Raw genomic sequence first — 17,746 nt, 5'->3', positions numbered from 1 at the left:
CTGAATTTAAATAAAGATTAAAATATAGTAACATGAGCACAATTCTGAATGGACTTGTGGCTGAAAAGAACAGAGAGATGGAGAGAAAGAGAGAAAGGTTGTTAACAAATCTCTTCCTCTGTTTGCACTTTAAAAAAAAGAGTTTTAATCATCACAGTAAAGGAAAAAACAAACCTGCGCACGTGCACGAGCTCCGTGCACGCGTGCACGCGCATTTATTTATTTTTCCTCCCCATCTTTTATCATGCACACATCTCTGCTTTCCCTTTGCCCACTGCACTCCCACGGGAGGGAGAGCGCTTGAGGGCTGAGGGGCGTGAAGAGAGAGAGAGAGAGGGAGGAGGTGTGTGTGTTTGTGTGTGTGTGTGTGTTTGTGTGTGTGTGTGAGGGAGAGAGAGAGAGAAAGAGAGAGAGAGGGGGCGGCGTTAGACAATACCATTCCTCAAATATATTCCATCCCCTCCGTCCCTGAAGTGAGCCTTTATTAGTCCGGATCGTTTGGATCTTATCTCGCATATGACACCAGGAAGAGTGGAGCACCACGGAGCGGATTACCTGCGAGCTGCTGCCCGATCCGCTGCGTCCTCACCCGGGGAGAGCCTCGCCGCTGCGCCCCTCTCCTCCCCAGCTTCCACAGGCGGATGGACCAGGAGCTCCGGCTGCACTTTCTCCGCTATCTGCCCACAATCTGCGCCTCTATTGTCTCTGGATCACACGGGGGGGCTCTCTGATCCCACTCCACTCTTATCTTTTTTTTTTCTTCTCTCCTCTCTTTTTAATCTGATCACTAATCAGCTGTTAAGACTTCTTCTTCTTTTCTTTTCACGTGCATAAACATTTCCCCTCCTGCGTGACGTTTGACCCCCACGCGCGATTCCCATGTTGCAAGTTACGCGGCTGCAAAAGTGCAATTAGTTTTTATTTATTATTTAAATTTTTTTAATTTTCCTCAAGACGCATCTCTTCTGTGGAATATGAGTTAATTTGGAGTTGAAGTTCGTTTGCAGAAGATTTTGCCTCCAAACTCTTTGTCAAGGTGAGTTTAAAAAAAAAATCTACATTTTTATAATTTTCCGCACATTTTTATTATAAGAGTTTGTGTTTAGACGCATGCAGCATCAGCTAGGTTTTATTTTTCTGTCCTATAAAAACACAATAGCTCCAATAATTCCATGTCCAGCAGATGTCAACATTATTTCTCGCCGTCTTCTGCCTCCATGCTGTCAAGTCAGTGAGTCCTGAGCCAAGCAGATGTGTTCATCACACTGTGACAGATGGCACATTCTGATTATGTTAATTCACAAAAAAAGGGAGTTTCTCCTGCTAAAATTATCAACACATACATTTATAAAATACATAATAATTCAGAAGAAAAATATGACACTTAAAAAAAACGTGTTTTTCCTAATTGTTTGAGGCTTTAATTAATTATAGAATTTTTTTTTAGAGGCATTTATTATTTATGGAGTTTAATGTTATTATGCAACGAATTTATTATGGGGGGCCCCTGGCTCCCAGACAGGCCCCCGCTGCTGCTCTTCTCTAGTGCAAGCACTAAAAACAATTAAATTTAATTGATTTTTTAAATTATTTCTGGAGAGTTTCGATTAATAACAGACGTGCTGCACATTTGAGGCTCTAATTTGAAATATTTTTAATATAAATTGACGTGTGCAGGTGGTATAAACGGTGTGTTTGGTGCTCATTAAAGGTTCCTAAGGAGGAGAGAAGACACACAGCGGAGAATAAAGATGATGCTGAGCCCGGACCAGGCGGAGGCCGACCTCTCCTGGACTCAGTCCGACCCGGAGTCCCTGCTCAACGGCCTCAAGTCCGCCGGCTGCACCTCGGACGAGCCTGCGGAGGGCGAGGAGAGGGCCAAGTGCAAAGCCGACCAGCCCCTGAGCCGGGAGGAGAAGAGGAGGCGGCGGAGGGCCACGGCCAAGTACCGCTCGGCCCACGCCACCAGAGAGCGGATCCGGGTGGAGGCGTTCAACGTGGCCTTCGCGGAGCTGAGGAAATTACTCCCCACGCTGCCTCCGGACAAGAAACTGTCCAAGATCGAGATCCTCAGACTGGCTATATGCTACATCTCCTATCTCAACCACGTGCTGGATGTTTAAAAAGTGGCCCCCCAACGAGGCGGTTTGGGGTTTTTGGGGGGTTTGGACTCAAAAAAGCGCATGCTGGGCGTTAATTGGGTATGGCAAGGCTGGCAGAGAGGGACTGATGAAGATGAGGAGGAGGATGAGGAGGAGGAGGGGAGATTAAAACATATTTCTGTAGCCTTTCAGAGCTCACATTGTGTGCAGAAGGTCAATTTGTCAACACAAAATATCAGGATTTTCATTTATTCCTGCATTAAACACGTAAACAAAGGATTTTTTAAAAGTCCATAGAAGGTATTAAATATATATTTAACCCCCTTTTTTTTTTTAAATTAACTGTCCGATGCAGATTAAAACATCAATATCGGCTCAGATATCAGTCGAACACCTGTGTCACCATCTTGCATCAATCCAAACAGGGATTTTATTTATTTATTCCTCCTAAATTACATTTTAAAATCTTATGAAGATATATAAAATGTCAGTATTGGCTTAATTCTGCAGATATCAGTCAAACAGCTGTGTCAAAAATTAAAACAAGGGGTTTTATTCATTCCTCTAATCTGACACTCTTAGACAAAATCGTTAAAAAATTATTAATTAATGGAGGTAATTAAAATAAATATTTGTCATATCGGCTGCAGATATCGGTCGTACAGCTGTGTCACAGCTCCAGGGGGTTAAATGAAATCTGTGAGGTTTTTAATTCCAACAAAGGAACAAAATCGTTTTTAAAAATAAAGGCCGACATTTGTGAAATAATTTCTCCCCTTCAAAATAAAAGCATGGGTCCCCGGTTTTGCCATACCTGATGTGAGACCTGATGAGTCGCCCCCCCAGTGAGGGTCCAGAGTGGGTTCATCTGATTAAAGTTGTGGTAAAAAGCTTCAACTTTGAGTCCAGACCGCTCACTGAAGAAAAAAAAAGCAACAAGCGCGAGTCGTTTGAGCTGTTCGATGCAATAATGAGAATAATGATTATTATTATTATTATCGGACATACAGAGGAGGGGCGCACCTCCCGGAGGGGGGTCGTGAATTTGGTTTTCCGATCATTTCCAGCCTCCTCTGTATAATTAGAGAAATAAAGGATGTAAACAACAACAGATAGCTGCTTTAGATCTAGAATAGATGATGTTTTCCGTCAAGGAAGAAAAAAAAAGTGCCACTTATGACATATAAAATTGTGACCTTAATCATTTTTTAAAAGTGTATGGAATAATTTATTTAATTGTGTTAATATTTAAGGCTAATTTATTTATGTTATGATATCATAGGCTGGCGTCTTTTTGTATAAATGTATATTATTGTTTGTTGCTTCTATATTTTAGGCTGTGAAGTTGGAAAGTGATGGTGTTCTACTCTTACAAATGGCACTTTCTGTTGATCCATAGCATCATTTATTCGTTTGATGTATGTTTGATGTTTGTCATATTATTATTTAATTTTTAATGTCACGTTTCTGCCTATCAATAGCAACGATAAGCACTTCAACATGGGGGCCGAAAAAACGGCCCCATAAAATGTTTATTTCCCTAAATTGTTGTGTTCAGAGGTTGCTCGAAGATTAAGAATTTAGCAAAATTGATAAAAAAAATAAAAATAATAATAATCACCATTAAGGGGTTATCACGCGATTCAGAAGCAAACCTCTTTTATTTTTTGCTGTTACCAAAAAATAATAATTTCGAAAAAAATATCTTCTTCAATGTTTTGATGTTCTATTTTGTTTTTTATTTATTTATTTATCTATTTATTTGTGTCGGCTTTGTATTAAGAAATTCAATAAGTAATTTTATAGTGAAAAAAAACAACATATCCTCTATCCAAAGATTTTCTGTCTCTTCAGGGTTGTGTAGCTACTTGTTGCTTTATGCAGATCTTTTGTAGTAGAGGTGTCTGTGACAGCTGGTTTCTAATGGACAAACTTTTCATATTTTCCGGTGTTATTTTTAATTAAAAACGGAAATACTTGAAAAAAAATCTGTTTTTGAAATATGTTCAAAAGAAAGTGACGCTGTTTTTTTGTTTTATTGTTGTAATGTAGGTTAAAGAAAACAACAAAACAAAACAGCTGTTAATATTCAGCTGATTGGGTTTGATGCACGGCGCAGGATGACGTCATGCAGGCTCACGGTGACGTGCGCGCACATGCACGCGCACAGGGGTTGCTATGAGTTCGCATGCAAATCGGAAAGACGTGCAAACACACACACATTTAGCCTACTGTGTACACACACACACACACACACACACTCTGCAGGGAAAAACAAGTGCAACACACACACACACACACTCATGTTTAGGTACTCTGCAGACACAAACATGATTATAAAAAAATATATATATATTTACTATATATATATATATATATATATATATATATGTATATATTATTGCCCTAATTCCAAATAAATTGTAAATAAAAACGGCATAAAATGCATCAATTTCAGAATTCTGACTTTATATTTACCAAAATAAAAGTCTGAACCGTCACCTCTTAAAGCTAACCTGCTCAGGTAGGATTATTAAGCGTTTATCAGCAAGGGAAGGGTTAATTTTTTTAAATCTGTAAGGACAAAATGCATGCAATTTAAAAGGTGAAACCTTCTAGTTTGTGCATCTTTTTTTATTTTGCATGTGGCTAAAACACAAAAGATCAAAAATCAAAGTCTAGGTGGGTTAAAGATGTTACATATTGTGTCTTTGTGCTGTTTCTAATAGAAGATATGTCACATTTTATCTGCTTTACTCACATTTTACACAGCGTGCAAACCCATACAGATACATAAATCTCACCCTGTACACACACACACTCCCTCTCACACACACACACAGTGGTCAGCAGCTAAAGGCAGTGGTAGCCTACATGTGTGCTCCTGGCTGAAAGGCTCTCTCCTCCCCAGAGAGGGGGCAGGTGTTACTCCAGACGAGCCAAGACAACCAAATTACTGGCCGTCTGGCACCTCCCGTGGGAAACCCGGGAGAGAGGAGGGATGGGAGAGATGGAAATTTATGAGCGAGCAAGCGCCGAGATGTAATATTGCCAAATGGTATGAACAAAAAGCTCCAAATATTTATATTCATTTGTGATATATATATATTTATTTATATATATATATCATGGATGGGCTATGAACAGCTTGTAGGACAGGAGACGTTTAGACGCTTTTATCTACATTAGATTATCACGACTGAAGCTTTTTTTTTTTTTTAAGCGTGCATGGTGGCCCCGGTGGGAATCGAACCCTTCGCCCTGGAAATGCCACAGTTAAGCTGTTCCAATAGAGCTGCAGAATGCATCATGTCAATAAAAAGCTCTCCTTTTCTCGCCGTCTATCCATCCTCAGGTGGCAGCTGCAGGGAGGTTTCAGCAGAGCCACGACTCCAATCTTTTTATCTGTGACTGAAGGTAGCGTGAAAGGTTCTTTCCTTTTCAGCTCAAGGGCCTCCTGTGTCTCCTTCTTGTGTCTGGCATCTGTCAGTTTGTCACTCATCCGCCCCGCTTTCTTGTTTGACCTTCAGCTTCAGCCGAGAGGGCCGAGGAAAGTTTGCACGGTGGCAAGGACGCCGCTACAAGTCACACTGGCTTTTTGGAAATAAACTTGAAGCGAGAGCCTGTAACTGTTGGAGGGAAAAAAGTTTAATTCAAGAGCATGAAACACTCTTTTTCTGTGCAGCCAGTGGCTTCGCTGCTGCAGCGTTAGTTGGTCTGATGTGATGAGAAACGGTGCAGAAAGAACACAAGCCTCACCGCTTTACAGAGCTTTTTAACCAAAGTAAATATCTGACCCTTTTCTCCACAAACCACACATCTAACACACATTCTGACATTAAATTGCATTTTTCAGACAGACAGATTTATGTGCAAATCTGTCTCAGTAACACGGATATCGTTAATGTTGCAAAACTGGAATCCTGTATGGCCAAATCAAACACACAGAGCTGGAAAAAAAAGGTCTGGCTGCAAGAAATATGATGCATTATTGTAACAGTTGCAGTTTTAGGGCCTTTAGTCTGTTTGGTTCGTCTGAATCAGAGTGATTTTGATACTTTTGGTTTGTTTTGTATTCTGTCTGGTTTGCTTTCACACTGCAGAATAAAAAATGTTTTCAGAGCAGCGTGCACGAAGGCAGACGGCTGGAAATAAACTCGCAGTTTTATTCTTGTTGGTAGAAAAGTTGGCGGTGGAAAATGTAAACATGGAAATAAACAAAGAAACGTGGAGCTGAAAGCATCATGAAATATTTCTCCTTTCTCCTCTGATTGATCTCAAATTATTTTATACATTTCTTTGTTTTTGTGGCTTTATTCAGCATCTCCTGTTTGTGTTCTTCAGCCCAGATGTTGATCAAACATCAGTCCTTCCTCTCCCGGTCTGTTGATCTGTCACATTAAGGTTCCCAAGTGTTCTCGGGCTGGTTTGGATCGTTCACAAGCCACCAAACAAACCGTACCAAGGATTTAACCAGCAGAGTTCCACAGAAACAGACTGTAATTTAGGTTGTGAAGGAGCTCTGAGAGATGTGGTTAAAGCTGGTTGCATTTTTGTTTCGGTTTAGTAAACATAACTACATGGTGAGACAGAGGAAAAGATAGTTTGCAGTTTTAGTCCGTTTAGTTCGTCTGAATCAGAGTGATTTTGATACTTTTGGTTCGTTTTGTATTCAGGCTGGTTTGATTTCACAGTGCAGGAAATAAAACCTTTGCAGAGGGGCATGCACGAAGGCAGAGGGCTGGAAATATACTCATAGTTTTATTTCTTATTGGTTGGAAAGTTGGCGGTGGAAGATTTAAACATGGAAATAAACAAAGCGACACGCAGCTGAATGCATAAAGAAATACTGCTTCTTTCTTCTCAGATTGATCTCAAATTATTTTATTAACGTCTTTGTTTTTGTGACTTTATTCAGCATCTCCTGTCTGTTTTTTGGCCCAGATGTTGATCAAACATCAGTACATAACGAGGATTTAACCACCAGAATTCTACTGAAACGGACCAAACTTTGGGATGTGAAAGTGTCCTAAAAGACGTGGTTAAAGTTGAGATTTGGTTGCTTTTTTGCTGAGGTTTAGGAAACAAAACTACATGGTGAAGCAGAGGAAAAGACAGTTTGGCATCAAATGTCTGCAGCCTGATTTGAGTTATAGTTATATAATCTGCAGCTGTGCACAAAAGGTAAACTCTATAAGAACTGTGACATAAATAATTTAAATATCTTCTGGTTTTATGGGGACAGAAACAGAAAGAAGCTGTTTGTTTGACTCCTCCCACCTGAAGCGGACCTTGTTGTTTATACTCTGCATCCTGACTTCTGTCTTGGATTTGACACTAATTTATTTTTATGTTAAAGCTCAAAAAGTTACATCTGCATTAACATAAACTTGTCTGTCTAATGTGTTTCTTTATTTTTAATTAATATTTTTAGGCAAGCTTCTGGATTCTGATTCAAGTTTCTAGATTTCCTGTAATTTTAACATTTTTTTATTTTTTTAAATAATAAAATAGGATATATACAGACAAGACAATAGAATAAATAAATAAATAAATTAATTAATAAATAAAAAATAATAGAGGGAAAATTAAGTCCACAGTCCAGCAAAAACATACTTGACACAATAGGAAAAAAATATTAATAAAAAAATAATAGAAGGAAAATTAAATCCAGAGTCCACCAAAAACATGCTTGATGCAATAGAGAAAAAAATAAATAAATTAAAAATCACTCAGTTTAAACCTGTTTCTGTGTGTGCACCTCCTCTCTGCTGTTTTGGTTTCCATCTAAAAAACAGACAAAAGGTTCAATAGACAGAATATTATCCCCCAACCTGCAGCTTTATGGAGCTTTATTGTGCATTTCAGCTTATTATTGAGCCGTCAAGTCGACAACGTCTCTGTTTTTGGTTGCACCTGTAGCATTCAGCAGCTAAAGAGACTGCCAGGAGTTGGTGGAGACCCAAAACAGAGCTAAAAGACAAAGAAAGTGTCATTTTTTGACTGCTAAATGTGTAAACAAGCTGCTGTTTACTAACAAAAGCATCAAATTTTCACCTCAAATCATTTAAACCACCACAGGAATATTAGTTTTTATTTGCCCTGAACAGCTGATAAACAAACTGGCTGCTCACGATTCAGAAAACTCTCCTTCTTTCTATTATATTAGTTCAATTTCGATCCTCTTTTCCTCTGTTTCTGCACATTTATGAAGCAGAATACTGGATGCACAAGTTAAATCTCCGGCAGTTTGAGTTCATGACCCCAAAGTTTGTTTCCCGGCTCGTCCGAAATCACAGAAACAATAAAAACATGTCAGTTAGTGTTGGATTTGTCTCTGAAATGTAAGAAAATAGCAAAAAAACAAAGTTTCCAGAGCTAAAAGATCCTCAATTTACCATCAAAAGACAAAAAAACCCAGAAAATATTCACATTAAAGTCGTTGGAATCAGTGATTTCTTTCCACATTTTTGCTCGATAAATTATTTAAATTACTGATCATAAAATTAAGACGCTGAATTATCGTTTCTTTTTGTGATTTATCCCATTAAATTCAGAATTCTGAGTTTATATTTACCAAAATAAAAGTTCTAACATTAACCTATTAAAACTGACCTGCTCAGGTGGGTTTATTAGCAGGGGAAGGGTTAATTTTCTTAATCTGTGAGGACAAAATACATGTATAAACGGTCAAATCTTCTAGTTTCTGCAGCTTTTTTATTTTGCATGTGGCTAAAACGCAAAAAATGACATCAAAAATCAAAGTCTAGGTGAGTTTAAAGATGTTAGATATTGTGTCTTTGTGCTGTTTTTAATAGAAGACATGTCACAAATCACCTGCTTTACTTACAGGGCTAAATGCATGTATGAAAGGTCACATTTTCTAATTTCTGCAGTTTTATTTTTATTTTGCATGTGGCTAAAACACAAAGCAAGAGAACAAAAATCAAAGTCTGAGTTTTCAGTTCACTCCAAAGTTAGTTTCCTGGTTCGTCTGAACACAGAAACAATAAAAATATATGAGTTAGTGTTCGATTCGTCTCTGTCAGCACATCAGAAACACTATAAACTCTTATTAAAACGTCTGATAATCATTCAGTTCGTTCTCTGACTGCTCCAGTTTTACAGCCTCGCTCCGTTCGTTGAAAGCAAAAAAAAAAAAGCCGTGAGCAGAGAAAGAAAAGAGGCCCAATATGTTGCATCAACAGATTGTCCTCTTCAGAACACAAAACAAGCTCTGTGATTCTGGCATGGCGTGGAGATAGACTTCTGCTGCAGCTTATTGAATGGAGGAGTCCATCTGTACGTCGCCGTGGAGCACCACGAGGCCATTTGTGCTCCTCATCCCCCAAAAGCTTCCGTAGCATCAGTCCTCTTCAATTTATTCTTTACAAACTCCCAGAAGGGCCGAGAGAGAGAGAGAGAGAGAGAGAGAGAGAGAGAGAGGGAGAAGTGACGGCCGAGCCCAAAGCGCTGAGGGCACAACACACAACAGCCTGCTGACAGTGTGGCCACGGCCTATCTCCCTCTCTCTGTGTGTGTGTGTGTGTGTGTGTGTGTGTGTGTGTGTGAGAAAGTACCACGTTTCACCACAACCCCCCCCCCTCTGCTCTGTGGGCTTATGTAATGGTGCAGCCGAGGAGTGACCATATGTCAGGAGGTGTGTGCAGACAGCAGGGGATTATACAGCGGCCATTATCAGGGTTAGGACATCCTCCTCCTCATCACCATGCAGGTACACACACACACACACACACACACACACACACACACACACACATATATAAAATGTAAGTAAAAGCAGAACATTTGTGACAAAACATGCAAAATTTAAAAAAAGCTGCAGAAACTAGACATATATATGTTTATCTGTGAGGGCAAAATGCATGTATGAAAGGTCACATCTATCTACCAAAATAAAAGTTCTGACATTAACCTCTTAAAACTAACCTGCTTAGGTGGGTTTATTAGCAGGAGAAGGGTTATATATATATATATATATATATATATATATATATATATATATATATATATATATATATAAAATGTAAGTAAAAGCAGGTAATTTGTCTGTATCTGTATGGGTTTGGAAGCCGTGTAAAATGTGAGTAAAGCAGATAAAATGTGATCTTCTATTAAAAACAGCACAAAGACAGAATATTTAACCTCTTAAACTCCACCGAGACTTTGATTTTTGATCTTTTGTGTTTTAGCCACATGCAAAATTTTAAAAAACCTGCAGAAACTAGACATATATATGTTTATCTGTGAGGGCAAAATGCATGTATGAAAGGTCACATCAGGAAAAAATGATAGAAATTGAACTAATATAATAGAAAGAAGGAGAGTTTGCTGAACTGGGAGCAACCAGTTTATATACCAGCTGCTGGTAAACAAACTGAAAACTCACCTTGACTTTGATTTGTTTTTAATCTTTTGTGTTTTAGCCACATGCAAAATAAAAAAACTGCAGAAACTAGAAAATGTGACATTTCATACATGCATTTTGCCCTCACAGATCAACATATATATGTCTAGTTTCTGCAGCTTTTTTTATTTTGCATGTGGCTAAAACACAAAAGATCAAAGATAAATCATAGTCTAGGTGAGTTTTCAGTTCACCAGTGTTGGATGTGTCTCACCAGTGTTTGCATCAAATAAGAAACACTAAACTCTTGCATTAAAAACAGCACAAAAATGCCTCAAATCCAGAATTCTGAGTTTATATTTACCAAAATAAAAGTTCTAACATTAACCTATAAAAACTAACCTGCTCAGGTGAGATATATGATATATATAAAATGTAAGTAAAAGCAGGTAATTTGTGACAAAACAGCACAAAGACAGAATATTTAACCCCTTAAACTCCACCTAGACTTTGATTTTTGATCTTTTGTGTTTTAGCCACATGCAAAATTTTTAAAAAGCTGCAGAAACTAGACATATATATGTTGATCTGTGAGGGCAAAATGCATGTATGAAAGGTCACATCTTCTAGTTTCTGCAGCTTTTTTTATTTTGCAAGTGATTGGAAGGTGTTTTTTTTATTTTGCATGTGGCTAAAACACAAAAGCTCAAAAACAATTCAAGTTTAGGTGAGTTTTCAGTTTGTTTACCAGCAGCTGGTATATAAACTGGCTGCTCCCAGTTCAGCAAACTCTCCTTCTTTCTATTATATTAGTTCAGTTTATCGTTTTTTACTCCGTTTCACATACAAACACACACACACACACAGAGCAGAGGATATTAAAGTTCTTTAAAAAATAGTTTAGTTGAATTCCAAGCAGTTTTAGGCCGTTTTCTTTTTCTGCACCGATCATAATAAAAATCTTTTTTTGCTGCAATATATTAAAGTCTAATATTATTTTTAAAACTGTATCATACACATCCAACACTGGTGAACTGAAAACTCACCAAGACTTTGATTTGTTTTTGATCTTTTGTGTTTTAGCCACATGCAAAATAAAAAAAAAGCTGCAGAAACTAGAAGATGTGACCTTTCATACATGCATTTTGCAAGAAAATTAACCCTTCCCTCCCCTGGTTTTCTTAGTCTTTTTGTTGGTTAATTGTGAATCTTCTAGCTCTGGAAACAAACCAAATGATTATCAAAACATTTAGCCACTTGCAAAATAAAGAAGCTGCAGAAAGTAGAAGATGTGACCTTTCATCCATGCATTTTGTCCTTACAGATTAAGATAATTAACCCTTCCCCTGCTAATAAACCCACCTGAGCAGGTGAGTTTTAAGAGGTTAATGTTAGAACTTTTATTTTGGTAAATATAAACTCAGAATTCTGGATTTGAGGCATTTTTGTGCTGTTGTTAATGCAAGAGTTTAGTGTTTTTTATGTGATTTTTTAAAAAAAAGCTGCAGAAACTAGAAGATGTGACCTTTCATGCATTTTGCGAGAAAATTAACCCTTCCTTCCCCTGGTTTTCTTTGTCTTTTGATGGTAAATTGAGGATATTTTTTTGCCATTTTCTGCCATTTTCTTTATGGAATCATCAACGGAGCAAAACTACTTTTTAAGTAATTTATCAAGCAAAAATGGGAAAAAATAGAGTTGCAATTGTTAGGGTCAGTAAGGGCCAATCACAAAAGAAAAGATAATTCAGCGTCTTCATTATATGATGATTAATTTAAGTAATTTATCAAGCAAAAATGTGGAAAGAAATCACTGATTCCAAATACTTTAATGTGAATATTTTCTGGTTTTCTTTGTCTTTTGATGGTAAATTGAGGATCTTTTAGCTCTGGAAACAAACCAAATGATTATCAAACATTTAATATAAGAGTTTAGTGTTTAAGTGATGCAAACGTAACAAATCCAACACTCACTGACATGTTTTTATTGTTTCTGTGTGTTCAGACGAGCCGGAAAACAAACTTTGGGCTCATGAACTCAAACTGTGGAGATTTAACTTGTGCATCCAGTATTCTGCTTCATAAATGTGCAGAAACGGAGGAAAAAAGGATATAAATTGAACTAATATCATAGAAAAAAGGAGAGTTTGCTGAACTGGGAGCAGCCAGTTGATATACCAGCTGCTGGTAAACAAACTGAAAACTCACCTGGACTTTGATTTCTGATCTTTTTGGTTTTAGCCACATGCAAAATAAAAAATCTGCAGAAACTAAAAGATCTGACCCATGCATTTAGCCCTGTAAGTAAAGCAGATCATTTGTGATCTATCTTCTATTAAAAGCAGCACAAAGACACAATATTTAACCTCTTAACAACCACCTGTCACTTGCAAAATAAAAAGCTGCAGAAACTAGAAGATGTGACCTTTCATACATGCATTTTGCCCTTAAAGATCAACATAAATATGTCTAGTTTCTGCAGCTTTTTTTAAATTTTGCATGTGGCTAAAACACATAAGATAAAAAAAATCAAAGTCTAGGTGGGGTTTAAGGGGTTAAATATTCTGTCTTTGTGCTGTTTTGTCACTAATTACCTGCTTTTACTTACATTTTATATATATTTAACCCTTCCCCTGCAAAAAAAACCTCACCTGAGCAGGTTAGTTTTTATAGGTTAATGTTAGAACTTTTATTTTGGTAAATATAAACTCAGAATTCTGGATTTGAGGCATTTTTGTGCTGTTTTTAATGCAAGAGTTTAGTGTTTCTTATGTGATGCAAACACTGGTGAGACACATCCAACACTGGTGAACTGAAAACTCTCCTAGACTTTTTACATGCATTTTGCCCTTACAGATAAATATGTCTAGTTCCTGCAGCTTTTTAAACATTTTGCATGTGGCTAAAACACAAAAGATCAAAAATCAAAGTCTCGGTGGAGTTTAAGAGGTTAAATATTCTGTCTTTGTGCGGTTTTTAATAGAAGATCACATTTTATCTGCTTTACTCACATTTTACACGGCTTGCAAACCCATACAGATACAGACAAATTACCTGCTTTTACTTACATTTTATATATATATATATATATATATATATATATATATATATATATATATATATATATATATATATATAACCCTTCTCCTGCTAATAAACCCACCTGAGCAGGTTAGTTTTAAGAGGTTAATGTTAGAACTTTTATTTTGGTAAATATAAACTCAGAATTCTGGATTTCAGGCATTTTTGTGCTGTTTTTAATGCAAGAGACACATCCAACACTGGTGAACTGAAAACTCACCTAGACTTTGATTTGTTTTTGATCTTTTGTGTTTTAGCTACATGCAAAATAATATATATATATATATATATATATATATAACCCTTCTCTTGCAAATAAACCCACCTGAGCAGGTTAGTTTTAAGAGATTAATGTTAGAACTTTTATTTTGGTAGATATAAATCTCAGACTTCTGAATTTAACACACACATACACACACTCAGACACACACACACACACACACAGAGCATTTAATTGTGCGAGCTGTGTGTAAATTGGACAGGGAGAGAGAGTATGACAACAAACAGCCATATGTTCACAGGACCAGGAACAACATTTGGGGCTTTTGGTGCTGCCTCATTTTTTCGCCCTCTCTTTTATTCTGGTATTATGGAAGTGTTCATGTTCAAGGCGAGAAGTCCCCCGTCAATATTGCAGCTCCCGCCTCTCTCCTAGAGGTGTGTGTTTAAAGGGGAGCGTGCACATCCTCCTGTGTGTGTCTCAGTGTGTGTGTGTGTGTGTGTGTGAAGGGTGCTCGTGCAGCAGAAGTACAAAGCCTGGTCCATGTGTTGAAATGCAGCCCCCGGGATGGGCCGTATTATCCCTGCCTACTTCACCAGCAGGGTCCCGGGGCTCGAGCTGGCTCGTGGCCCTTTGTCTCCAAACAGATGGAAATGGGCAGAGGAGAGGAGAAGAGGAGAATGAGAGGGGGAGCGGGGGGGAGGAGTGGATGGAGAAAGAGTCAGTCTGTTCTCATTAAGTGCTGTATTGAAGACGACGTCCCCCCACAATGCGTCAGCAGCCGCCGATGGTCCCCCTCTCATTCAGACTCACGCTCCGACCATCTGCAGCGCAGACCGGCCTGTCGCTAGGTGTGTGTGCATGCATTAGGCCCAATCTGCCCGCTAGAGGAGGGGAACATGGTGATATTCATTAGGTTTCAATTCGGTTAAGATCTTTTAAATCCAATTGTCGTCGTGGCTTTTTGAGTCAGAAACCGTGAGTCAGAAAACGAGTTTATTCAGCATCCTGCTGTCTCTGTCTGACACACACACACACACACACACACACACACACACACAGAGACACACACTGAGACACACACACACACACACACATTTATAATTAGTCAATCATAAAGACTTTAACTCAACTTTAATCCTCTGATTATCAATGAGTTGCTGAACTTCTACAAAACATCTTTTTATTCCTCGTTTTGCAGAACAGAAAGGTCAGAATTATATTGCTTTACTACAAGTAATGACTTTTCATAATTAATTAGTCTGGAGATTCATTGAATCTATCAAAAAAAAAGTTTTGAGAGCTAAAAGATCCTCAATTTATCATCAAGAGACAAAGAAAAACTGAAAATATTAATATTAAATAAGTCAAAATCAGTGATTTCCCCCCATTTTTACCTGATAAATTACTTAAAATATTAACCAATTTTATTATTTTTTTTGAGATTGACCCTTTCTGACCTTAACGATTGCAATATTTTGTATTTAATTTTCCCACTTTTTATCCCCACTGTTTATTTATTTATTCCTCGTTTGGCAATAGTGGCAGAACAGAAAGGTCAGAATTATACTGCAAGTAATGACTTTTCATAATTGATTAGTCTGGAGATTCATTAAATCTATCAAAAACAAAGTTTCCAGAGCCCAAAGATCCTCAATTTACCATCAAAAGACAAAGAAAAACAGATAAATATATTATATTATAGAATAATTATTAGAATTATTAAGTAATTAAAAAGTATTGTTGTGGCTTTTTGAGTCACCGTGAGTCAGAAAAAGAGTTTATTCAGCATCCTGCTGTCTCTTTCTGACACACACACACACACACACACACACACACACACACACACACACACACATGTATAATTAGTCACTCATAAAGACTTTAACTCAACTTTAATCCTCTGATTATCAGTGAGTTATTTGCTCATCGCTGAACTTCCTCAAAACATCTTTGACTTTCCATAATTAGTCTGGAGGTGATTTTATCATCAACTTCATTCATTTAGGCTAAGAAATGGCAAAAAAAAATGACAAAAGATCCTCAATTTAGAAAGAAAAACTGAATATATTCACATTAAATTAGTTAAAATCAGTGATTTCTTCACCACTTTTTCTTGGTAAATTACTGTTAACTTATTTATCATAAAATAAAGATGCTGATTTTTCTTAATTTTTGTGAGTGACCCTTTCTGACCCTAACAATTGCAATATTTTGTATTTCATTTTTCCATCTTTTTTTCCCAATTTTTTTTATTTATTTATTATTAATTATTAGTCTGGACGATAAACTTCATTTATTTATTCATTAAATCTATCAAAAACAAAGTTTCCAGAGCCCAAAGATCCTCGATTTACCATCAAAAGACAAAGAAAAACAGAAAATATTCACATTAAAGTTGTTAAAATTTTTGCTTGATAAATTACTTAAATTATTTATTATAAAATAAAGATACAGAATTTTTTTCTTAATTTTGTGATTGACCCTTTCTGACCCTAACAATTGCAATATTTTGTATTTTATTTTTCCATATTTTTTCCCATTTTTGCTTGATAAAATACTTAAAATATGAAAATAATTAAATGTATAATTAAATATACTATATATAATCATATTATATAATATTATATTTATGGTTGTAATTATTGAGATAATACAAACTACATTCTTCCATCTGTTTTTTCCTCATTTTTGCTTGATAAATAACTTAAAATATTAAAATAATTAAATCTATCATCAAATATATTTTATATTTTTATATTAAAGAGAAATTATTAAAATTAATAGGTAATTAAAAAATGCTCGTGTTTTTTTTCTCACATTTTTGCTTGTTAAATTACTTTAAATATTTAAATAATTAATTGTATTATTAAATATATTATATATTTTTTATGTTGTGTAAAAAAATATTAAATTAATAAAGTATTAAATTTGTCCATATTTTTTTTCCTATTTTTGCTTGATAAATTACTTAAAATATTTCTCATTAAATTAAGAATTTTCTTAATTTTTGTTAGTGACCCTTTCTGATCCTAACAGTTGGAATTTTTTTTATATTTAATCTTTCTTGTCACATTATTTATTATCTCACATTATTATCTGTGGCCCCTGTGATGTCAGGTTATATTTTAATAAACTTTAGTGGTGCATTTTACTGCACAACAATTAATTAATCAAGAAAATGTCACAACTCGTCAACCCTCCGGGGCCCCTGAGGCCCCTGAGGCTGAGGGGCCCCAAGTCATTTCCATGTTTTCTAATCCAGACACACTTCTTTGTAACTATTGTTGTCTAAAGTAAATATTTATGTTAGTATATGATATTTAAGTTTAGATGCATTTAAACCAACTTCAGCTTCTGTTCTGTTGTTATTTAGATTTTAAAAATCACTGAAACTTCAATTATTTATTTATTTATTTATTTATTTATTTTTGTGTTAAAGTTCAAAAAGTTACAACTGCACTAAACTTATTTATTTTTATTTATTTGTAGTATTTACATATGTTAGTTGTACAGTTGATCTTAGATTAGTTTTTTATATTTTTAAATACTTTTCAATCTATCTATCTTATGTATTTCTTTATTTTTTATTAATATTTTTAGGAACAGCTTCTAGATTCTGATTCTTGTTTCTAGATTTCCCTTATTTTTTACTATTATTTTCTCTCTTTTTTTGTAATAAAATTGGATACACAGACACGACAATAGAAAAAAAAAAAAAAAGATGGAAAATTAAGATTAAGTCCACAGTCCACCAAAAACATGCTTGACAAAATAGAAAATAATAATAATAATAATAATAATAATAATAACAACAGTAATAAAAATAATAATAATAATAATAATAAAAATTACAATAATAATAGAGTGAAAATTAACTTCACATTCCAGCAAAAACATGCTTGACACAATAGAAAATAAATAAATAATAAAAGTAATAATAATTTTAAAATAATAATAAAAAATAATAGAGAAA

At 35.9% G+C, this 17,746-nt stretch overlaps 1 protein-coding gene across 1 annotated transcript; it reads left to right on the top strand.

The window, feature by feature from the left end:
• The first annotated feature begins 403 nt into the window (after positions 1-403).
• On the top strand, positions 404-2,196 carry LOC131962679 (helix-loop-helix protein 2-like). The gene is made up of 2 exons (XM_059327672.1): positions 404-1,036; positions 1,712-2,196. The coding sequence occupies exon 2, from the start codon at positions 1,752-1,754 to the stop codon at positions 2,121-2,123; it is 372 nt and encodes a 123-aa protein (XP_059183655.1). The 5' UTR covers positions 404-1,036; positions 1,712-1,751; the 3' UTR covers positions 2,124-2,196.
• Positions 2,197-17,746: the final 15,550 nt, after the last annotated feature.

The sequence above is a fragment of the Centropristis striata genome, chromosome 24 (assembly GCF_030273125.1).
Source record: "Centropristis striata isolate RG_2023a ecotype Rhode Island chromosome 24, C.striata_1.0, whole genome shotgun sequence".
Lineage (NCBI taxonomy): Eukaryota > Metazoa > Chordata > Actinopteri > Perciformes > Serranidae > Centropristis > Centropristis striata.
The sequence above is the reverse complement of the archived record's forward strand: the minus strand, read 5'-3'. Positions and strand labels throughout refer to the sequence as shown.